General features: G+C 46.6%; 8 protein-coding genes across 8 annotated transcripts; 4 read left to right on the top strand and 4 right to left on the bottom strand.

The window, feature by feature from the left end:
* Positions 1-1,275: 1,275 nt before the first annotated feature.
* On the bottom strand, positions 1,276-2,190 carry N7446_006157 (aminoglycoside phosphotransferase family protein; the record flags this gene model as incomplete). The annotated part of the gene is made up of 1 exon (XM_058514905.1): positions 1,276-2,190. One exon carries the CDS (start codon positions 2,188-2,190, stop codon positions 1,276-1,278), a length of 915 nt encoding a protein of 304 aa, XP_058372083.1.
* A 2,638-nt stretch (positions 2,191-4,828) lies between these two features.
* N7446_006156 (uncharacterized protein) lies at positions 4,829-5,245 on the top strand (the record flags this gene model as incomplete). Its single annotated transcript, XM_058514904.1, has 1 exon — positions 4,829-5,245. One exon carries the CDS (start codon positions 4,829-4,831, stop codon positions 5,243-5,245), a length of 417 nt encoding a protein of 138 aa, XP_058372082.1.
* A 1,207-nt stretch (positions 5,246-6,452) lies between these two features.
* N7446_006155 (uncharacterized protein) lies at positions 6,453-7,089 on the top strand (the record flags this gene model as incomplete). Its single annotated transcript, XM_058514903.1, has 3 exons — positions 6,453-6,592; positions 6,645-6,794; positions 6,861-7,089. The coding sequence occupies 3 exons, from the start codon at positions 6,453-6,455 to the stop codon at positions 7,087-7,089; spliced, it is 519 nt and encodes a 172-aa protein (XP_058372081.1).
* Positions 7,090-11,420: 4,331 nt separating this feature from the next.
* On the bottom strand, positions 11,421-13,767 carry N7446_006154 (uncharacterized protein; the record flags this gene model as incomplete). Its single annotated transcript, XM_058514902.1, has 3 exons — positions 11,421-11,443; positions 11,526-13,023; positions 13,069-13,767. 3 exons carry the CDS (start codon positions 13,765-13,767, stop codon positions 11,421-11,423), a joined length of 2,220 nt encoding a protein of 739 aa, XP_058372080.1.
* Positions 13,768-15,281: 1,514 nt separating this feature from the next.
* On the bottom strand, positions 15,282-15,887 carry N7446_006153 (uncharacterized protein; the record flags this gene model as incomplete). The annotated part of the gene is made up of 1 exon (XM_058514901.1): positions 15,282-15,887. The coding sequence occupies one exon, from the start codon at positions 15,885-15,887 to the stop codon at positions 15,282-15,284; it is 606 nt and encodes a 201-aa protein (XP_058372079.1).
* Positions 15,888-16,453: 566 nt separating this feature from the next.
* N7446_006152 (NADPH oxidase family protein) lies at positions 16,454-17,656 on the top strand (the record flags this gene model as incomplete). The annotated part of the gene is made up of 4 exons (XM_058514900.1): positions 16,454-16,546; positions 16,596-17,286; positions 17,340-17,401; positions 17,454-17,656. 4 exons carry the CDS (start codon positions 16,454-16,456, stop codon positions 17,634-17,636), a joined length of 1,029 nt encoding a protein of 342 aa, XP_058372078.1. The 3' UTR covers positions 17,637-17,656.
* A 1,650-nt stretch (positions 17,657-19,306) lies between these two features.
* Positions 19,307-20,263, top strand: N7446_006151 (uncharacterized protein; the record flags this gene model as incomplete). The annotated part of the gene is made up of 1 exon (XM_058514899.1): positions 19,307-20,263. The coding sequence occupies one exon, from the start codon at positions 19,307-19,309 to the stop codon at positions 20,261-20,263; it is 957 nt and encodes a 318-aa protein (XP_058372077.1).
* A 555-nt stretch (positions 20,264-20,818) lies between these two features.
* Positions 20,819-23,047, bottom strand: N7446_006150 (putative glutamine rich protein; the record flags this gene model as incomplete). The annotated part of the gene is made up of 2 exons (XM_058514898.1): positions 20,819-22,587; positions 22,633-23,047. 2 exons carry the CDS (start codon positions 23,045-23,047, stop codon positions 20,819-20,821), a joined length of 2,184 nt encoding a protein of 727 aa, XP_058372076.1.
* Between the last annotated feature and the right edge of the window lie 377 nt (positions 23,048-23,424).

Raw genomic sequence — 23,424 nt, 5'->3', positions numbered from 1 at the left:
TGTCTTGGCTGAAGCTTGATAGACTGCCGTACCCAGGCAGAGACTTTGTTCAAGGCAGCTAGAAGTTTTATCGGATTGGTTGGCTTAGCGACTTCATCACTTATGGCAGGTTGCTCAACGGAGGAGCGCAGCTGAACGCAAGCGGCCTCTTCCACGGCTTCATGACTATCAGATACATTAACAATTGCTGTCAAGGATCGAGGAACGATATAACTGACTGCGGGGACTCAAAACCCCCAGACGCGCTTCAATTTCCCGAAAAGCCGCAACGGCTTCGATTTTGTGATTTTGCAAATCTTCGGTGGTGGCATTCCGAAGTGATTTAAGAGCTGAAGATATATCCATTCTCGTTGAGGGTAGTTGAAGGGCCAAGTTCATTGCAAGGGGAAATGTACCTCAAGGTCAGACACACGTACTAAAATATACACGTAAGACAAATTGTAGAGAACTCCTGCAATTTTGGGAGGGGAACCTTGTCAGACCCCTTATTCCTTGGCAAATGCTCAAATTGTCAGCGAATCAGAAGTTCTGCCTTTTGGTTCTAGATCCAATAGATTATGTTGGTGGTTAGGGGCCAAAGCGTTCACGCCTGCTAGGCCGTCGATCAGTCAGCAAACAAAGCTGCAGTAGAATTTCACGTCACGGCCAATTCATATCCCTTTCGGGAGATAAGGGCAATAATCTACAAAGCTTTGGAACTCTGGGCGGTAGATTTATATGGTTCCGCAAAGAGCATTAGGAAATTTTCTCGCATTAGGTTTCCTTTCAAAGATACAACAGAACGTATTATGTCGAGAGAAATAGCAAGTAGCTGGAAGAACGGGAGATGGATCATCAGTAAAAGTACCTTATCACCCGGTGTTCTCTTGGCGTTCTGCGTCGAGCCATCAGGAGTGACTATCCAGAACCACTGAACTGCGTTAGTTAACTTGTAACGTAAGTCCCGTTTTTATCTGACAGATTGTCTCTACAGTACCGGGTATATTTCCATCGAGTCACGTTTGTTCTATTCTCTTTCTGCTGGCCGATTATTAACCGCGAGTGTCCTGTCTTTCAGCTTTGAGCCGACTGCCTATTTTGGTAGTCTCTAGCAAACAGCTTGATGTGGTTAGGCTGAAGGTGGACACATTTGTTCGATAACGTTAACCCCTATGCGCAATTTATACATTGATTTATCTTTTCTGCAGTCCTTTTCTATTGCCATCTCTATTTCACACGTTCTAATTTGTACATTTGCTTACTTCGGGTAGCATCTCTATCTCTGCCCGTTTGCCATTAATCCGAAGACAACCTGTCCAAAACTTCTCCGCCCTTTTCATCCAAATTCGGATATTTCCTCAAATGACGTAGATCAGTCCAGAAGTCCTTCGCATCATCATGTCCTTCGCCATGTACTCCCATACGCTCTCGTAGAAGTTTTTTCCACTCGGCGTCCTCCTCTGTCCACCCCCAAGAGGCCGAGACGTATTCATACCAGATGGGATAATACGCAGCAAATTCCCAATCAAGTATTCCAGCCAGCCCTCCGTCTTTCACTATGATATTGCCCAAATTAAGATCACAATGAGTGAGAACGTATGGTTCACATTTAGGCATACGTTTCTTCAGATTGTCTAAAGCTCGTTGAGGGAACAATCTTGTAGGCGGATCATGGAGAGTAAGGCTTATGGCATCCCAGAGTTCGTTGTCGGAATGAAAAGGTCCGTGTGGCTCGCGGTCAGAAAAGAGTAGACCCGGGAAACAAGGACTTTGATCAACGCTTTGTATAGATGTTGACTTCAAGGATCGAAGCTGCTTTCGAATTCCAATAACTGCATCTGCGATATCCACTTTCTGAGATTTTGATAACGAAGACCAGACCTGCTCGAGAGTTTGGCCTTGTATCCGCTCTTGAAGTACAAAGTATCGCCCGTTACCGTCAACCCAGTCACGCAGGATCTTTGGAACCGGGATATTGGAGTAGGATGTAAGGTAATTCAGGGTGGTTACTTCGGTTTTCGGGCCTTCGTCAGGGCGTTCTTTCAAGATAACATCAGACCCGATCGACCACACTCCCCGCCTGCTTGCACCATAGAAGAGTTTGACATGGCTCGAGTAAAAGCATTGCTCTTGCTGATCGAGCGTCCAACCACAAGCGATGCAGCCTTTAGATGATCCTTCGGACATTATGGGGAAAGCAGAGAAATTCATGGGTTTATAGAAGGTGGAAAGGGGATTTACCGTTACTTGTAGTCCAGGAGGCAGCTTTTCACCGCCCCTGCCCTGCGCTGGGACTAGCGCGGCCCCGCACTTAACTTGCACGTTAAATTTGTCGTTTGGGATCCCATTCGCTGGCCACTTTCCACATATTTTAGAGACTCTCGATCCTCATTTAGGTGGGGCCATGCATACCTTCAATTTTGCTGGTGCGTCTCTTTCAAACCAAACATATCGCACTTCGGCTGCGAAAGTCTCCCAGCTGAGAGATCCCAGATATTAATATTAATATATATATATATATATCTTTTTTTTTTGAAATCGCAGGGTAAAGTGGGGCTTTACCTTAGATGGAGAACCACATAAAATGAGCGGGGAATCCCGTCCTAAATACATGCATACCAGTGCGACACACATTATGAACTGTGTGGGATTTGCTGGAAACCAGGACATGAAAGTGACCCCTCATGCATGTGATACGTTAGTAAGCCATTAACAAGTAATCTCGAGAAGCGCCCTACGCCCCAAAGGGAATGCCGCTGAGCCCTTGACCTATATATTTAAGCCAGCGGCTATGTCGGTTGGTAGATATTGGGAGTTGGCCAATGAGACCGAGCCTTCGTCCTCCCATCACAACTTTTACTGGTGCCTATTTCACAGCCTCAATATAGCAAACGACTCATTAATATCTAAATATAGGTAATTCGTTTCAGACAGACACGAGCGTCTTTTAGCATGTATTTATCTCCTCAGAGACGAAATATCAGGGGCATCGAGAGACGTAATTATGTGGGGATGACTTCTAATACTGCATGAACGATGAGGGTTGGTGCCAAAGCTAAGGACATGATGGAATGGATGAGTATTTCTAACGTTACTTGTCCATTTGCTAGGCTGGAATTTGAGATCGAACTGCAGCGCCACATGACCAGATACCTGGAGTCGGTGATACCGACTTCCGTCAATTTGCATTACCAAGTTGTCAGGATCGGACATTAGGGGCCGCAGCCGGTAGATTACTCCAGCACCAACGAGGAAAGTGTAATTGTTTGATAGTCATGAAATCAGGTGTTCCATTTGTTCAATAATTCCATGCTTAAAGAATGACTGTGGGCTATCGCCGAATACCTGTCGCAAGGTACGTAGTACGTACACGGCCATGGTGCGACAGACTAAAGAATGAACTGTGGATAGGGTGCCCAGGACCAAAGCATGATATCGATCATTGCAGCAAGAAGCTCTCCCGCCAGTACCAGGATGCATCAAAGGGGCAGTCCCATGGGTACCTCGTCATTCACAGCGTGGCCCGAAAGCTGCCCGTTCTGGAGAGTCTGTATTATCGGGGTCAGCTACGAACAAGGCAGAGACCATGGACAGTTTCAGAAAAGGAGGGAAATGAAATAAGACCTTTTGAGACCCTGGAACTTCTGCTTTGCATTTCTCACAGGGGAAGGGCTCCGGGTGAGTTATGTTATTGAAACCGCACTTTGGACACTTCATCTTGATGTAAGAAAGGTTTGTTTGGAATGATTTGAGTATTGAGCGGATATGGTAGAGCAGAATTGAATAATTACCAAACTCGGATGCCAGAGACCCTACTTATAGAAAGCTGGTGCGCAATATAAATCACGCCGAATCACTCCTCACGGCTTTGATGCATCAGAGGTCACTTAGACACGGACAAAGGTCATGAAGTGGCACTTTGGTGCATGGGCCGTCACAATGGTTTGTTTACTGTAGAAGATTTACTGTTCTATTGGTCAGAAGATCTGGGGCCATCCTGCCACGCCTCGCGCAGGTCCAATTAAAGATTCGAGAACCACTGCCGGCAGTAGTTTCTCAAAGCATCTTCCCGGATTTTACAGTCCCCAAATAGCCTATACCTATCTCCTCTGTGAGAATGGTGATCTTCAAGCCAGACAACAAAGCTCAATAACCGAAAAGAATGAATGGGACTTTCTTCTTTGGGTATGGGCTGAGAGCCCATACCCGTGTCACACCCAATCAATCGCAGGGCAGCATCTGCCCTGGGCATGAGCTCATGCTTACATGCACGCTAGCCCCTCTTCCGTCGCCAATTTGTTCTCTAGCCATTATAGGGTCCCATGTCGATGAAGCCCGCGTATGCAAGGCCGGAGAAGCGAAAATGCATCCAGTACACATTGATGGAGTATGATATTAGTACGTTTATTAGGCCGATGCCTGACCGCGTCGTTGTGCGCGCAATCCGGTACTAGGCTGGCGTGTGTAATTTACATATATTGGCATACAAATGTCGAGTCTGGGATCTCACAGTGGCGAGAATATGATCTGCTTGAGCGTACACAGAATTTGTTGGAGGCTTCCGAGTTTCGTATCGCGCCTTTTCACCTCCCCAGGCAGCTCTCGAGAGACAGTTTTATTTGGAGGCCCAGATCCAGATCGAAATTGTATGCATGGATCTGCGAGCGGCACCGTGCCTATGATTTTGGAAGAACAGCCTACCTTTTCTGATGAGTCGGGCCCTAGTGTCTCTGCCAGAGACTCAGCGCCGATTCGCTTGCGCGTGGGTTACCCTTTCCCCCTCGTTGACACCCAGTTCTAACTAAATAAGACCGTGCGAGTTTGGTTTTATCCCAAAGGCCTTGAACTTATGGAAGACATCAAAAGAAAGGGCCTCGAAGATGTGGTTTTCGATGCCATTGCCCTTCAAGAGCTTAGCGCTCAATATCAAGCCCAGAATGGCCATGGCAATATGAATGATGCCTTCCTAGTGGATCTTGCGGTATTGGAGACTGGTATACTACGGGTTTTGGGCAAATATGGGACTCTAAATTTCGTTCCTCTGAGCAGCGATGATCCGATTATTTTGCAACAACCAGCAGAAGGTCTCGACTCAAAGAAAGCTCTTTGCTATCAGCGCCTACATTCAAAATACTCACAGGAGTATGTAAAAAGGCGGCGCCTTACCGAAGTTTTGGATGTTGAGATGAACAAACTTTGGACTGACTGGTATGATGGCTGTCTTAGAGAAATTGGTAATCGCCTTAGAAAGCTCGGTTATTGTTGATCAAAGCAAATGTAATTTATTTCATGTTTACCAATTGCACTGATCACTAGATAGGGCTCAATTCTGGACAAGCAGAAAGTCGAAGTTTGAAGAGTCCATCTCACACATTATGTTTCGATATCGATTCTGGAGTATTCCCTTCACTTCACTGTTGTAAGGCCATCTCAAGAAAATAATCAAGCCCTGCGATGCTTCAGAAGATGAAGCATCAAAATGCCAAGTCATCAGCGCTAGCATTAGAACAGTACCATAACTGAGATCGGGTAATATATTTCCCACGTGGAGGTGTAGGTCATTTTCGAGACAGGGTTCCTGGGATCTCCTGCTTCTCAGAGTGTTGCAGACATCTAGCAACATTTTAGCATCTTGGCTGAGGTTTTCCGAGGGCCTCCATTCCAAGAGCGATGGAGATGCGATTCTCAAGAAGAGCATTGCCTCCAGAGCAATTTTTGCCGGCCCATAGAGGAGTTGGGCGGGAATCGGGGCGGGCTTCTGATGTGAGCATACCATCGTCACCAGAGAGAGGCGCGGGTACTCACCATGGCTAGATCTTTGGTAATGACCAGGCGCAGTTGATGGCCACCTTGGAAAGTAGAAAAATGTCCATTTATAGCCTCCTGGGTTGAATAAAGAAGCACCAGCTTAAGCTCGAAACCTCTCCATTGATGCTGTTACCACATACTCGTCTACGTGATTTGAATCTGTTTGACAAATTGACTCCATAAAGTGCTTGTCTCTATCTCGCTTCGATTGCTTCTACAAACCTACATACAAGCGTTTTTTGGACCGGAAATCGAGTAGAAAATAAATGAGGACCTAGAGCAAACGACCTCAATTGCTGCCGGCCCCTATAGGCTGACTAAACCTGCTATGAACGACCCGGAAATACTAGATCCTCAAAAGACCTCTACCAATTCGTAATCCAACGGCTGGTTATCACCGGTGAAGCATTAAAATAATCAACGACCTATTCTGTCAGCGGGTATTGTACATAATGATTTTGAGGAAAGAAAGAACTAATTTCAATCACCCTAAATCTCGCGGCGTTGCCTAGACCTGTCGTCCACCGACAGCTTGAGCATATATAGTTCTCCTCGCTCTGCACCTATATTTTCCCTAAACAAGTCTATTTTCATTTCTCTACAAGGCCTCTTCCTCGAGCCCTGAACTATACCAAAATCTCTCAACACGAAACAGACTTGCCAGAATGTCCTCACCTTCATTCTTCAACATTGGAATTATCGATGTTAATCCAGAATCTAACCTCCTTTCTGACGTCCCAATGGCCGACCTAAGCCGTGCTTTCTTCATTTGTTGGCAAGAATATTCTACAGAAGGCATACCACTGTGAGTCTCACCCCGCTAGCACCATAGCCTATTTACCTGACGAAAGCGTAAGAGACGAAGAGACTACCACTGGGGTGGAGCTTCGAGGAGGGTCACTCACTCCCCTAGGGTGTTTCATCCCTGCTATATTGCAGAATCCGCTGGTTATCCGTAATATCCGGAATGATCCGCGCATTGGAGGGCTGAAGCTTGTCGTATATGAGTGTGTCGTCTATCAATTTTTCATAGGCTTAATGACTGACGTAGTGATTTATCAAGCAGAAACCAGGGTATATCAAGAGGCCGTTCTTTTCTGTAAGCATAAGGACTGCCCCCTCATACATCCGAAATCAGCTAAAGTTGCAGGGCGTTCTCGATCAAAATGGCTGCTTCGCGGCTCAATGCTCGACCTATCTCGAACTATGTATCCCTTCCGGAACGCGTACGGGATATCATCCTTATACAATCTGCACTACGTAACATGTGTTAGCGAGGATATCGGTGTTCTTCCGTATTAAATAGTATTTATTAGCTTTGTCGAAAATCAACAATCTGAATTATACATTTCGATGTCTTCCCCACAAGTGTACAGCCTCCACAGAACCCTTCGATGAAACGATAATCACATTTTTTGATTCCAGTGAGCCTCGCTTTGCGTTTTCAAGGTTGCTAGATAGGCCTTTGCAGGGGCTTCTTGGGTATCTTGGTGATAGCACGAAAACCACTAACGTAGCACCTTCTCGAGGGTAATTGATAACTATTCAAATCCGTAACTTCACCGACCATCTCCGTACTAGACCCTAGTACTCAAAAGGTTGATGCTCCAGGCTGACGTAAGTTTGAATGACCATCTGGCAGCCAGATATAGCTTCTTGCCCGGAGCAATTGATAGCTATCTAATCCCCGGCTTCACCGATCAGCCATATCTTAGACCCAGACACCCATACGCTTAACACCCTTAGGCTGGGCCTTGTCCCATGCAGCCCGGCATGGGGGATCCCTAAGACTGGATGTCGATGTCGTTGCCCCCGTCTAGAAAGATCGATCTTGCTTAATATAGAAAGTTGGCTATCTCGGCCATACTATTTGTGCGGGACGATTCCGAAGACCATGCGCCTAGACTGCGACAAGCACATCATCGTCACCCCCTTCTGGTACTTACTTTAGTTCCATGATAAGGTGCGATCAATGAGCACCTTAGACAGTATAAATGGGTCCCCTTGTATCCTCCTGGTTTGAATAAATTAGCACCAACAAAGTTTGAAGCCTATATATTGATGCTTTTACCGCATACTCGTCTATATTATTTGAATTTGTCTGACAAATCGGCCCTATGGAGTGCTTGTCTTCTATATCGCTTCGATCGCTTCTACCAAACTGCATGCAGGCATTTTGGGAACCGAAAACCGAGCAGAAAATAGAGGAGGACCTAGAGCAAACGCTCCCAAATGCTGCCAACCTCTATAGTTTGACTGAACCTGCGATATATGAGCCGGAAAATACCAAATCTGCATCTAGCCTCCCTCTACCAGTTTGCAATCCAAAGCAAACGGAGAAGGGAGAAGCGTCGCAAATTAGTCTAATTAGAGACTGTTATAGTGAGTTTTTCCTACAAAGCGCGAAACCTTTGATAATGCCTTCTCACTCTGCAACCTTTCAGAAAACAGACTTCAAACAGACTCTATACAATCAGACGGCAAGACAGATAGCAACATCATTGTGCTCCCTTACATCCCACCAAACTTTCGACTTGTCAACGGCAGGATTATTGATGGGGAGCGAGATACACCGATTTCCTAAATGGTCAATCACACATTGAAAAAAAGATCATCCTCGAATATGGTGCTTAGTCTTAGTCAGTTTACTGAGCTTCCAGTACATCCCCTTCTCATTTCACTTTATTCTCAGGAGCGTTAATTTTTAATGGCTTCTGATATCTAAATCTCCGATATCCACTATTGGCTGAGGTGAAATAGTCCGGAATTTCTGTAGCATAATATACCACCAGAATATCTCAATAACCCAGGCATGTTCTAGGTGATATATCATGATGCACATTGCGAAGTGATTCGCGGTATAATTGAATTGCTAATCCAATAATTAAGCACACGTTTTATGTCACACGAAGACGTTTTGGATCTTCTGTCTCTGGCTGACATAGCTGTCGTTTTACTGCTCGTGATCGCTGCAAGTTCGGTCGACATTTCAATGTGGAGCTGTGAAAATCGATGATCAATGCTCGGCCAAGTTCTTCATTCCAAAGAACATTGTCACGCCGTAGATCTTCGTGAATGATTCCCAAGGCTTTAATTTCTTTGTTTGATCTGCGAATTTCCTGGCGGAGCCAAGGCGCCAGCTCCATCGATGCTGTACTTTCTCCCCCCAGCCCATCACGAGCATATGACGAATCTCTCCAGCTCCATGAAGAAAATAAACTTTCGCTAAGTCGATCGTACCCAGGAAAATAGGCACAGCAGACCCTTGGGCCTTGCGCAGGATTTGGTATACCTGCGCTTCGCGGGAGACTTCTTTCCATAACCCCGACGTGGTTCCTTTTCCGACGACAGTGTAGCCATATAAGACACAAGTAAGTTTGAACGGCGCACCGTACGCCCCGCAACCTCCAAGGGGTGTGCATCGGTCAATGTTTTCGTCCAATTGTCCTTTTAGTAAACGCACCAAATCTTCTGAGGTAATCGGATGTTGGAGATCGTCTTTGCTTCGACGATGAAGCACCACATTTGGACAGCAGTCGTCTAGAACACCGCCAGACTGCAATCCGAGTAAACATCGCTGCGTGCAAAATTGTGCATTGCGATATGGCGCCTGTTTGCCTTGGTTATCCCCCGGGTCCCGTTGACGACCTGCTTCTTGGGCAGATGGGGAGGATGTAACTTGGCTGAAGCCCCTTTTGCGGCCTATTGCTTGGTTCGAATCGGAGCCTGATGAGTCTGGAGATTGCGAGCGACGCTGTACACCCGACGGTGCACAGCTGGCCTGGGACCTTGTAGGCAATCGTCGAGCTGCTGTCGTTGGAGAATCCGGCGGGGATGACGGAGGCTCATAAGCCGAACCGGATTCCGGACTCGTGTAATCCAGGACTGTACTATCGGAGTGGGCAAGGGTCTGCTGCAGTTCTACTTTGGGAATCTGAGAACGAGTGTGGTCAAAACCGGTCGTCCAAAGAGGAAGCTCTGGTCGTGTGGAATTTCGCCATTCCTGGCCACGTGCAGGTGAGCGAAAGGCCATCAAACACAGACATAGGGTTCTTGCAACAGAAGTCTTCGGTTGTTGGAAACTATCTTCAACATCTCCATCTACCTCGCTGTTAGGATCACATAGGAAGTAATAAAGCGTGCTAGGATCATCATATGGAACACGGAGGAGGACCCGAGCAATCCCGTTAGTCACGTATGAGTACTCGAGCCCTTCCTGAATCATCACATGGTACTCCTGGACAATAGCAGAGCAGACAAGGCGCTCTGCATTATACCTCAACTTCGCTTCCTTGTTCGTAGGTATTTTATTCGATTTGACCATATCCCTCCATAAGTCCATTGGTCGAAGCCCTATCCGAAGGGTTGAGACGGGAAGCTTGTGAGGCGGCTTATACTCGACAGTCGTGAGGAGAGTTGCAGTGTTGCCGTCGACACGATGGATGCAGAACTGATCAGGTCTTGGGTTTGGTACACTTGACGGTTGGCTTGCATCCGCTTCAGTGGTATCGTTGTCATTCAGGGAATTAGTATGGTTGCTGAACTGGATGCCATCCCCAAGACAGAGCTCGTCGCGAGCAGCGGGTAGTTTGCACAACTCAGTAACTATATCGTGGACATGTTCTTCCACGGCGAATCGCTCATAGGCTTCGAGTTCTTGCTCACAGCTTATAGGCTTACGACAAAGTCGTCGGCCTAACCCTTGTAACTCATGCAAGGACGAGAACGAATGTGGCGCCCCCCTGGTGTCAACTGAAGGTAGCTGTAGACGGACCTGTAGAGCTCCGACAGTTGTTCTGGGCAATCGGTCCAGTGTTCCAACCGTGTCGGGCAATATTTCCCGGTGGGAAGGGGTAGTTTCCCTGTGGTCGAACGAGATGGTGTGTCGGCTCTCAACGGTCGAGAGAGCAGGTTGTGGGAATGGCACAAGAACTCCACGAAATTGGTCGGTCGGGTGCGCGATTCAGCTTGTTCCCGTTTCTCTTTCTCCTGTCTGCCCTCATCTTCTGCCTGCTTCCGCCTCTCCTGTTCCTGTAGATAAAGAGATTTGTAATCTGGAGAGCTGTTGCCGGCCATCGACTTGGTTAGGAAAGGGAAGCAATGGCTGGAGACAATCGCGGCAGGTCCCGACCAGCGGGACGACCAGGAGGCTTACGTCAGCAGACCACGGTTCACGGCAGAGGTATTTTCCCGGGAAACGACGTTGTGTCTGTCTACTCAATATCGTGCAATGAAATCATGGTAGAAAATTAAGCAATAGAAAATTAAACAATCAGTTTAATATTCTTTTCGACCAGACATCTTCGCCTAGACGAGGAACGTTTTGCTTACTCCTATTTTGCACCATTTTGTCCCATTTTGTCCCACCAACTATTAGCATTGTCTCGTCTAAGGTCTTCATGTATTATCCGGGCTTTGATTCCCTTGTTCAATTTGGGAATCTAATGCTGTACTCCCCTCCCCTCAGGCATCGCGAGCATACGAAGTGACCTAGAGGTGTAGAACTAAACGTCAAGTGACTCATTGAGCTGGTAGTACCCAGTGATTTGTGTTTTCGTTGTATATCGGGAGAAACAGTTTCTCAACAGGACCTAGTTGTAACGTGCTGTTGAAATAACCTTTCCCACTAACTATTAGACAAGGGCCCTGGCGGCACCTATCAGAGACCCGAGTTATGGAAAGCATTTGAAGCTTTTCTCTGTCTTCACGGGCTTGGGCAAACCATCGATCCTCCTCACATAGGTTGGCAAGCACGCCGTCTTCGTAGTGACGGACAAAATCAACGATACCGTCCGACGGAAAGAAGAAGACAACAAACGGGCAACTATCCGAAAGCGGCTGGAATGAAGCATAAAATGACTCAGGGGTCATATTGAGTTGACAACTGCAGATGTTCGATGACTGCTTGATAATGGATATTTTATTGTGGGAAGGCCCAACATTCGGAAGAAGTAAAGTTGACTGAGGCATAGGCTGAGGCTCATATACCACTGGGGCAGTGTTTATTAGCGCAAGTTGCATCGGCGCATCGTTTATTAGCGCATCATCCATAGGCGCAACATCCATCGGCGCAACATCCACTGGCGCAATATCCATTGGTGCATCATCCATTGGCGTATTGTTCATTGGCGCCGGATCCACTGGTGCAACATGCACTGCACTATCAATCTGTCCAGGAGTTGACCCACCATTTATGGGCGTAGGCATAAAAGACATCGGTAGGTCCGGAGCATTTCCATCATTGAAATCTGGAAAGAATGACCTGAAGATATCGCGCTTGACGGCGAAAGATGTCATATTTGCGCGAGCTGGCTGATCTGCTGAGTAGACATTATGCAGGAATAGGTACCTTTGGTCAAAGAGGAAGGTGCTTGAGGTTGTCATCCCACAGCGTTGCTCTAAAGACCAGTCGTCTTGGTTGTCCAGACTTTGGATTGCTGGTGGGTTTTCAATCTTGCGTGGAACCATGTCCCTAAGGATAGCGGCAATATGGTTGCTGCATTCCCTGACTCTAGATTCATCATACACAAAGAGCTCTGGGGGGCGTAGCCGAGTCAAGATTCCATGTATGGCGGCAAATTCGATAGAACCTGTTGGACGAGAGCTTTTAAGGAACTTTGATCCTGGAAAGATAAATCCAACTTTGTTCGCACACAGCTTAAACCGCGTCCACAACTCAGAAGTGTCGAACTTTCCTTTTAAAGGGGATTGGCCTACGCCAAGCGGCCGAGAATCTGTAAGGCCATAGAAATGGCGCATGGAGAAAAGGAACAACTGTCTGTAGGCTGCCCAGAATCCGTATTCCTTTGACCCTACTTTTTGAATATAATCGTTTTCTGAAATTTGAACTTGATGTTTCAAGTCGCGAGGACAGACGTAGCACTTGAACATTGACTCCCTTATGGTGCCCTTAAATTTTGGAGGGAGCACCCTCTTGATGACATCAGTCATAGCCTTGAGGTATTTGGTGTTTTCGAGAAATGTTCGAAGTGAAGGTATGATTTTTGGGTATCCCAAAGCGGCGTGTCGGAGCTGGGCCCTTATGGCATGGTCTCTGACATCTTGAAAGGCACTCCCATCTTGGAATATTTGATCAATATGCTCACGATCAGCAATAGATAATCGTGGGCATCTGCCTTCTAATAAGGTGAGGGTTGTTGGATCTAGGATCACGGGATTGAGGCACGTCAGTGACTGCCATGCCTCAAAAATCTCTCCCAAAGAATCCGCAAGCTCCTATTAACATTAGTATGGCGATGATGTCTCATAGGAATATCGTACCTCGGGGCATTTGAGGCTGGGGAGGTGTGTCCCCATGAACCAAGACTTCCATAACGCTGGGAACTGAAGAAGCAAGTCTAGCTTTTGCCCTAAATTGAGAAAAGCGTCTTTGTTTTCCTTGGGGTGGTAAATTCTGTTGAATTCGCGACACTTGGTGGGTGACCATTTCGCAAGCCACTCCTCAGCGGCTTCTGTCTCTCCTCGTTGCTGGTAGTGACGTGTATTGCGAAAAATGTCTCCATCTGCAAAGCTCTGGGAGCTTTGATCACACTCGCGCAATCTCCTACGACAGTCATCGTCCAACTTTGCAGAGTCATATAAATCGAAAGCCCACCAGTAATCGCCTGGGTCGAGCCATTGAAGCGCAGCAGCAATCCGGTGTTGCCCCTGGTAGCAACGTAGCTTCTGACCCTGTGGCAGCTCTAAATCCTTGAAATAACCGACGGGTGAGCCTTCACCAAGTAAGTGGCCTAGGTCAGTAGAAGACACTTCGCATGGGATCCAGGTAAGAGGGTCTAGTCGGCGACACCCCTCATGCTCGAATCGATGAATAAGACGATCAATATGCGACTGTCTAAAGGCTCGAGACCCATAAACATCACTTCCCTCAAATAAAAGTTGATCTAGTTCTCTGACTCTGAAAGAGCCGATGCGGGCTGCGGTCAATTTGCGAGCAGTCTCTAGATCTTTAGTCGCCATGCCGAAAACTCAGCACTCAGTCGGATAGCGTTGTGCGACAACTAAGAACCGGCCGTAAAGTTATCTGGAGTATCCTACGATACGGGAAATCTCATTCCAAATGCGAAAGCCGTGGTTCTCATAGATCAAAGTCGTGGTTTGGGTGATCCATAAAAACTGGCGATGCATGGGCCACACATTAATGAACCAATTAGTTGGGTGGTTTACGCGCCCATAGTGTCTCATGAACCAAAAGAACGTCCGATTCTCTTCATCTTAGGAAAAACCACGGTTTCCGCGAACTATAATTTTCTCGCGAAGGCCGGAGTCTTCTGATCATCTCTATCATAGGAAAAACCACGGAATTCTTTTACTCCAAGCCTATTCGGGGGAGCCTAGACATCGTTGGACTAGGTAGATCCTAGGAAACCCCACGGTTTCCGCGCGCTTTAAGCTCCTACGAACCGAATGATCATCAGACTATCTGTATCATAGGAAAAACCACGGTTTCTGTAAAATTTGGTCTTCTCGCGAACCCGAGGGTCCTTTGATTATCGCTATCACAGGAAAGACCACGGTTTCCACGAGCTCTGATTCTCTTGCGAACCGCGAGATCATACGACAATTTCTGTCGTAAGAAATGTCACAATCCTTTGTAACTCTCGGCGATTCCCTATGAATCAAGCACCCGTCAGACTACCGGTATCTTAAGAAACACCACGATTTTCGTCCACTTTGATATTCTCAGGGTCCAAAAGATCATAGGATGGTAACTATCCTAAGATTTACCACCATTTCCCCAACTTGAATCATTTGCTGAATCAAACAAGAATTGATTTTGTATCTAAGATAATACTTAATTTGTTACAACTACCATATAATTGGTTTGCAATCAATAGTCTACGATTTTCTTCCACGCTGATAATCCCACGAATCAAAAGGATCATGAGATAATACTTGTCCCAAGTTTTACCACGATTTCCGCCCACTGAATGTATATCTCATATACTACTTGATTAGTTAAAATACTGTTTGATCGGCTGTATGCAAGTATTGCGCAACTGAATAAATAGAGTTCTTCTTTTTCCTCACGTTTGGAAAACATAGAAATGAACAAGCTATATGTATTCTTCTCTATTTCATCCTAAGTTCTTCAGAAATAACTTCTACTTCCTTAGCAGCTACCTCTCGGGAAAACCGAATATATGGCTTGAGGCACGCGGCTCCCGGAGAGAGCTGTAAAAAATCATGCTAGTCATCGTTAAACCGGATTTAGGATACCCAAGAAGGAAAACTGACTTTCAGGAGTTGACTGGCAGGCTGTGATCTGGTAGACTCAACAAAATCTATAGCGTTAGATCCCCAGTCAGACACGAGAGAGCCAACTTTTCGCAAGAATGTACTCGGCTCAAGACATTCAATGATTATGTTGCCGACAGACTCAATGTCACTTTGTGAGTCCCTAATATCGTTATTTTGAAGCATGGAGGTTCCTAGATTTCCTAGTTCATTTAGTATTTGATTGACTTCTCTTATCATGACAGCATACCTATCTTGACGGCACCCGTTACTGACAGAAGAATAGAGCTCGATGATATATCTCCATGGGTTATCTTCAGACGTTTGTGAATATGCTCGAGGCCTGCCAAAATCTCCCGTGAAAAGGCCGCCACTTCAAAAAGCTGAAGGCGACCAAGGGGTGAGCTGAAAATTTGACCTAAGGAAACATCCATGATCTCATAGACCAGAAATATGGCGCCCTCGTAATATATTGCCTCTTGTAGTTCAACAAAGTTTTTATGGGGGCTTGTGATCACTCTTGATAGCTCTGATTTGGTGGTTTTCACCTCTTTAATAATAGCCTCCGAGAATGTGTTGTTGTTCGCATGAACAACCCATCCGCGTCCTGCTTGGTTTATCTTGAAGCTCTTTCGATATCGACCCCAAGGGTTGCAAGCTGTCTTTGACAGTGCAGTGAAAGCCCCCTGACGCTGCTTCTGAAGTTTAAGTGCACCCTGTTTGGTTCCTTGGACTGTCGATTCAGGTTCTGCTAGAGGCCGCTTCAAACGGGCGTCGGACCTAGGAAAGACAGAGACCCGATTATGGGAGGCTTTGGGATTGGTACCCTCCTGAGCGGACATTTTTGCTGAAACTTTGTATTAAAAAGGACAAGGGAAATGGTGGGCTTTTATCAGTGACACACGCAATGCTTGAGATTTAAAATCGTGGTTTTGCCCCACTTTCCAGGCGGTACGCTTTAAATAAAGGTCATCACCTTCCAAAGTCCTTTTTCCAACTAAATTTGTTCATCCAAATGGATATTTTCTTAGTTTACCTTTATGTCGTGGCAGCACTATTGTCTTTACTTTTTCTTCAGCAATATTTTCATCCTCGGCCGACTTCCCGTATCCGTCGCATGTACGGCCTAGTTAGGCGACACATAATACTCCCTTATTTGCTCCGAAGGCGAGCACTATGGGGTCCTATGACGAGGCTACAAGCAATGGTGTATTTTATTTACATCGGTGGCACTGTCACATGCAATATACTTGGGGCTACAGAGTTAGATAAAGCTCGGGCTCGTGCTGGATCACTTGCCCTGTTACATCTATCTCTTTTGCCTGTGGTCCCTCGCTTGGCATTTGGTGCCGCCTTTTTTGGAACTTCCATTCATACTTATCACCAGCTCCACAGAGGAATAGGTACTATGGCTATTTTTCAGAGCGTGCTGCACATAATATTGTCTACCCAGATATCCCCATTTGACTTGCGAGAAGTGCACCAGAAGAATGGACTGATTGTGAGCAATCCTGTTATCTTCAAGGGTGGTACTAATCATACATAACTAGGCTATGGTTTCTATTGGGGTATCGACCGTGGCAGTGGTTCCGTTCATCCGTCGTCTTGCTTACGAAGTGTGCATGAAATTGCATCTCTCTATAGGGGTATTTGCCGTGGTGATGGTTTGGATTCATATGAAAGACAGGTATGGCTTAAATGGCAAGCTTTTGATCTCTGCTATTGGCCTACTCATCATCAGCACTATGTTTTATGGCGCTCGCGAGCTGTTTCGCAACATTACGAGAAGTCAAGTTATGACTGTTGCCCAGCGCACGCCCTTGGCAGGTGCTGTGAGGTTAGACTTTACGCCTCCTCGTCCATGGGAAGTTCATGCGGGTGACTACGTCTATCTCAGAGCGCCAGGTGTTCATCCATTATCCTTCGCGGAGTCTCATCCTTTCAATATCATATGGTGGGACCAAGACAAATCTGGTAGGGCAAGCAGGATCCAGCTTATCTCTAGGGTCCACTCTGGATTTACTAAAGACTTATCGGCGATCCCGCACGGCTCACTCAGGGTGCTGGTGGACGGTCCATACGGAAAAGCTCTGAACACAAGATACTGGGACAACTTCCTTTTTGTTGCTACGGATATTGGTATATCGGCTCAAATGCCTTACTTGAAAGAGCTGATTGATTTACAACGTCATCCTCGCCGTCTAAGTAGGGTTTCGATCATCTGGGTTGTTGAGGATGACCGTAGGCTGCTTTTCATCCCAAAATGAGGAAGGCGCTGACAAAAGGAAATCAAGAGCACAGAGATTGGGTAACAGATGAGGTGCAGCACTTGCTAGATGTGGACGCGGCATACATGGTAAGCGGGTATTCCAATCAAATCTACTGAGGACCTAAAACTGATTCAAAAGCTCTTCCACTGGACCACTTATTCCAAGACCAAGATAGATACAACTTACGTTGCACGTCGTGGACGCATGGTATTTGGCAACCCGCATATGAAGACGGTTTTGGAAGAAGAGTTTGGGAAATTCTCTGGCAACGTTCTACTTTCAGGTGAGACCACAGCTACCACATATCTGAATCTATCCTGATGATTTGGAGTATCCGCGAGTTCCGATACAAAAGATGACTGTAGAAGCTTTGCTTTGAGTAAAGGAAAACGTGTCGATTACTTTGAGCACGAGTTTCAACCCCCAAAGCAAACAAGAAACCTCTTTGTACCGGATGACAACATTCCTTTGGTTGCATAATGCTCGGTTATATATCAGAGATATCTCATCTACTCAATGAGAGTACTTGATCTAGACAGATAAATATGCAGGAATCAGAATTGCTAGTTTACACCTCTATCAAACCATCTTCCCTCCCTGTAGTGAACAGTATTCTTCAATAGACTTTTGCCCTCACAGGCTTGATGCTGACACTTAATTTTTGGGACTCAACGCTTATTTTAGAGCGCACACTATTAGTAGAGTAGCCGGTCAGTCCATTTGCTCACTAGTTACTTATAGTGAACGACACTTCCTGCTATGCGCGGGTCACCTAGGTCTGTGAAAATCTCTCAAACTGACCTCTGCATAGCGCCCCGAAGCTAAAAAACAACGCTAGAAACCACCAACGGAGTGGTACATAAACCACGCTTTTATTGCATTTGTCACTGAGCTGTTGGCCTCAGGGCAAGCTTAGCGCCCGCTACGCTTTCGCGCTTTCGGGTGATAAAAACCGTGGCATTTATTCCTTCTTGTATATTGGAAATAACTCTACTTATACCTGCTAGAGATCCACTAGATTTACTTTCACAACATATTCGATTGAATGAAAATGCTGAACCTCCTTGCTCGCGTCTATCGAAAATTTGGGCTGGTGGCAGTACATGTTACTGTCGTTCGCGAGAAGCACGGCTCAATGCGTGTAACTGAGTCAAAATTCCCCTCAGATTCGCCGATAGATGTGCGCACTCCTATTATCTACCTTCGTGGGGATTTTGAAAGCTTACATACGCTTCTAGGTCGATATACACCTCTCTATTCCTTACGAATGCCGCACACAGAGCTTCAGCTGCTTTCCAGATCACAAGGATGCTTGCTAAATCTCAGACTAGTAGGGCTATGTAATAAGAGATACAATTATTCTTTTCGATGAATCCTCATATCGATATACTATGTCAAACCTTACTGAGATCTCGATATAAATGAGATAGCTTAAAGAAACATTCCACCACAGAGCTTATGCCTTTAATTGGCGATATTGCACGTAATTTCGATATAAAAAATTCAATGCAGACTTAAAGGGAAAACGGCTATGTTTATGGCGTACTTCATGGCCAATAAAGAAGGTCTGTTAAGCCAGTCTTGCGAATATCCTGCCATAAATCATGGCCGGACAATATCTCTCCTACGAAAAGGCCGCACGTACAGTAGTAGATGGCAGCACCCGAAAGTCGGCTGAGCGGAGTCCTGATAGTGGGAAGCCGGTGGGATACCGGTGGGAGCCGGATTGCAGATAATTTCCCTTCGGCATCGGCAAAGCACGAGCACTCATACATTCTCAGCTCAGTGGGATGCCGACGGGCAGCGTGAGGCCGTTAGTAATTCTACGAATCAAATCCCTCGAACTCTTATCCCTTTATTATGATTCCTAATCATTGAGATTATGAGATGTATTACTGGGGCAAAAGCCGGGTATAAATATCAAGTAAACTCCTCGATGTTTGACCCATAGACCCATTGCTCTGTGTGAACTATATCACATTTCTGAGATCATGACTCCTTCCATCCTCATCGTCGGCGCCACCGGTAATACCGGCCGAGCTGTCGCCCAAACTTTGCCAAAGTTGCTTCGATCTAGCAGCACTTTGTCTAAGCACCGTATCATTGCTCTCACTCGCTCCTCGGGTAGTTCAGTGGCACAAGAGCTTGGCAAAATAAAGGGAGTCGAAGTGATCGAACAGAACTGGGTTGAGATCACCGCGGACTGGCTCCGCGAACATCAAGTCGCTAGAGCGTTCATTGCATCCCACCCTGAGCCCAATCAATTTGCGGAAGAGTCGACCTTCCATCTCAATGCCCTCAACGCCGGCGTTAAGTATGTCGTGCGGATCTCAACTACGGCTGCAAATGTCCGCCCGGACTGCCCCGCCTACTATCCGCGCCAGCACTGGGCCATCGAGGCTCTCCTCGGCTCACCCGAGTTCGACAACTTGCAGTGGACCTCTCTTCAGCCGAACATCTTCTCACCATTCATTATGTCACCTGCTGCGGAATTCATCAAGAGATACCGCAAAACTGGAGAGCAGGATACACTTCGGTTGGTGCTATCGGAGGATGCACCCATCGGCATTATCGATCCTGACGAGGTTGGTGTTATTTCAGCTTATCTCTTGTCTCAGGACGACACTTCCGCCCATAACAAGGCCAAATACGTTCTAAATGGACCCGAGGACATCACTGGAAGGCAGATTGTCGCAATGGTTGAGCAGCACATTGGTGCACCCGTCAAAGATGTTAGCTACAAAGATGTCTCGTTTATCGACATGCTGTATGAGTACCAGTATGCAGCAACCAAGCAATCGAAGAACGTCATCTATTCAATGACGCGGGCCGCCGAGACCGTGTGGGAAGGGAAATGCTCGACTTCTACTACAAGCAAGGAGGTTCTGAAGCTTGCTGCTCCAAAGCGTACACCTGCTGATACCTTGAAGGCTTTACTTGAGGGCTGAGGAAACCATACGTTGAAAAGTGGTTTAGGGGATGATACAACTTGCTTGTACTGGAAAAATAGGGATCTATCTGACTTATACTGTATAATACTGTATGCTATGCCTTCGCTCATGTTATGCCAGGTTGCGGAGCTAATCGGAGGGCTATATTAGCTCCAGGTCTTGAGCGCGGTTCTCTAGAGTATGTACTATGAGTCACCATACAAGAGAGACTCAACTACAAATAATTCTAACCTGGCATAAAAGCTACGAGATTACCTACAATATTATGTTGCAATTGAATCTACTTTCCGCCGAAGCTTTAACATCAACACATGTTTCACTCGCATTACGATTTTATCTTCTTCCGCCGCGTCTACCGAGCATCCAAGAAATCAACGACACCATATATTTATTATGCTCAAATATCTTATGAACTGACATCTATTCCTTTTTGGCTAGGCACGCCTGCAATTGCATTGTTCATTCTGGTTGAGCTAAATCAAGTGTTATATATCCAAGTCTCTGTCCTTCCAAAGCGTAGACATGATAAGCGAACATCATTTCTTAAATCCATCATAATTCCTCCGAATCATCATTATTGCCTGGCTGCTGCATATTCGGATAGTGCATATTCGTATACTGCATTGGCTGCTGCTGGAATGGGTGCGGCTGCTGGAATGGTTGCGGCTGCTGGAATGGTTGCGGCTGCTGGAACGGGTACTGCTGCATATTCGGTTGCTGCATGTTTGGCTGCTGCATGTTTGGCTGCTGCATGTTTGGCTGCTGCATGTTTGGCTGCTGCATGTTTGGCTGCTGCATGTTTGGCTGCTGCAGGTTTGGCTGTTGCAGGTTTGGCTGCATGTTCAGCTGGTGCATGAATTGCTGCATAAACTGCTGCATAAATTGCTGCATATTAAGAGGTTGCTGTATGTTCATCGGCAGACCATTTTGTGAATTACCATGTCCGAATTGCTGGAATTGCGGCATCTGGGATATGCTGGAACCTGCTTCAATTTGTTGTTGCATAGGAGGGAAGTAGTTGGCATCTCCCGCACTAGGCAAGCCCAATATCCCACGCTGTGACTGGTATCTCTTGGACTTCAACGTCAGGCCAGACAGTCCCGATATAGCATCCTCTAAGCAGACATCAGGATCAAAGCCCATAGCCTCCGCAATCATTCTGTCCGCTTCCCTTGCCGAGAGAACCTTCTTCAGTGATGATCTTGAGAGGCCAACCGGACCCTCAAAGGTCCCGTTATTCCCTTGATAATAGAATCCAACGACGATATATGGACATCTATCGCGTGTAGGGCTTATTTCCCCAACTGCGACCCACTTCAGGCCATGCTCACATCTTTTGCTATTCCGAATGTGGTCACGGAGGTCCCTCACTTCTTCTTCGCCTCTCATGGTGTAAGGAACACCGACAGATTTTGCCCCTTCAATAGCCATTTGGCCTCCAGCTGCTGCACTTGACACAAGACGTACTCTGCCGCTTGCATCCTCGGTCACAAACCGTGCGCCGACCATTCCAAGAGACTGTACCATTTGAATTCTTTCCCCGGTAGAGGTATATCCAGGATTGATCAAACGGCTGACCTTTCGTGGTATCAATGTAATTGTGCGTGTCGGACCTCCTGCAGAGGTATGATGTAGCTGAAGCCCCATTGACTCGGTCGATTGTGGCACCAGCCCCGGCTGAGATCCTGGTGGTACCAATCCTGGCTGAGATGCTTGTGGTGCCGATCCTGGCTGAGATGCTTGTGCTGCCGATACTGACTGAGATGCTTGTGGTGCCGATCCTGGCTGAGATGCTTGTGCTGCCAATACTGACTGAGATGCTTGCGGTGCTGGTCCTCCCTGAGAACCTTCCGCCGAGTTGGTAGCTGTACGAGATAAGTCTGCCCATTCACTTGGGTATCCTTGCGCCTGGCAGAACTGTTCGACAGCTTGCATCATGAGATGCTTCAGTTCTGGTTGAAGAGCGGCTACTCTCCATTGCCCTAACAAGCTGTCATAACGAATAATCCCAAGGTCTGCATCTTTTCCTCCCTCGATGTTCTTCTTTCTCATGTATGCATTCGCATCGTCGAGAGTTTTCACAGAAGCTTTGATGTTCTCCGGGCAAGCTGCGCTCTTGATATCAAGTCTTGGGTCCTCTTGAACTCCGGAGTAAAGGACTCTCAGGGTACCAGTTGCATCGGTATGAAGCTTTCTATGATATGGAGAGAGCTCTCCTTCAACGTGTAGCTCAGCTGCAGCTGCTCCCTGATAGAATTGGTCGTTCTTGTTGATTTCTCCTGGGAAGAGTCGCGCGGACCCTGTTTCGGCCCACTGTACCACTGGTACTCTGTTAAAAAGCGCCGTGGAATAATTTAGTCACTTACATCCAAAAGCCGCATCTGCCTTTTTCTTCATCTCTGGATCTGGATACCTGTCAGGATGAAGAATGAATTTCAGTTCCTTGTACTTGACGCTCGTATTCTGAGGCATCGCGTTTTCCCACGCACGCCTAATTTCGGATGGGTCTTTTTGAGCACTGAGGATCGCCTGGACCAGCTTCACACGGTCCTCATGACTGAAGTCTTTATATCCCATGTCTGTATCCCCGTCAGCATCCTTGTTGTTAACATCCTGAGTAGATGGCCCCGAGGAAGACTCTTCCGAGAGAGAAGGAAGAGCAGGGTACATTGACTCTGAAGCAGGAGAGGGTTGTGCTATCGCAGGAGGTGCAGTCGGTTCGGGCACCACCTGGGCGGGAAGTCCCCCGGCCCTCGCCTCATTGCTTGGCTTCTTTGACATGTTTCTCTCTGTTTTTCTTTTGATGCTGCTTTCTGACTCTGAATAGAAGGAGTAGTAGGAAGGACTGGGCTTCGTCTTAAATAGATGCTGGAGCACGCTTTTTTCGATAACCACGCTTTTTTCGACAACCACGCTTTCGACCTCGAGTAACGGTTTTTGAACGATACCGTACTTGCCATCCTTTATTAAGTTTTACGGCGCGTTTCTATTTTTTGCACAATCACAAATGATCCCCGTAAACTAGAGTCTTATATTTTCATTAGACAGAACTCTCATACGTCTGCCTATTTTCTCAAAATAGAAGAAATCAGTTGGATTTTAGATAATGTGGGCTAGTTGCAAAAGAGTGGGAGCCGGATGATCCAATACTCTGCGTC

Source organism: Penicillium canescens (assembly GCF_028828765.1).
Source record: "Penicillium canescens strain IBT 15451 chromosome Unknown utg000004l_segment0_segment0, whole genome shotgun sequence".
In the NCBI taxonomy this organism is placed as follows: Eukaryota; Fungi; Ascomycota; class Eurotiomycetes; order Eurotiales; family Aspergillaceae; genus Penicillium; species Penicillium canescens.
Note: the sequence above shows the minus strand (reverse complement) of the source record. Positions and strands in the feature narration are given on the sequence as shown.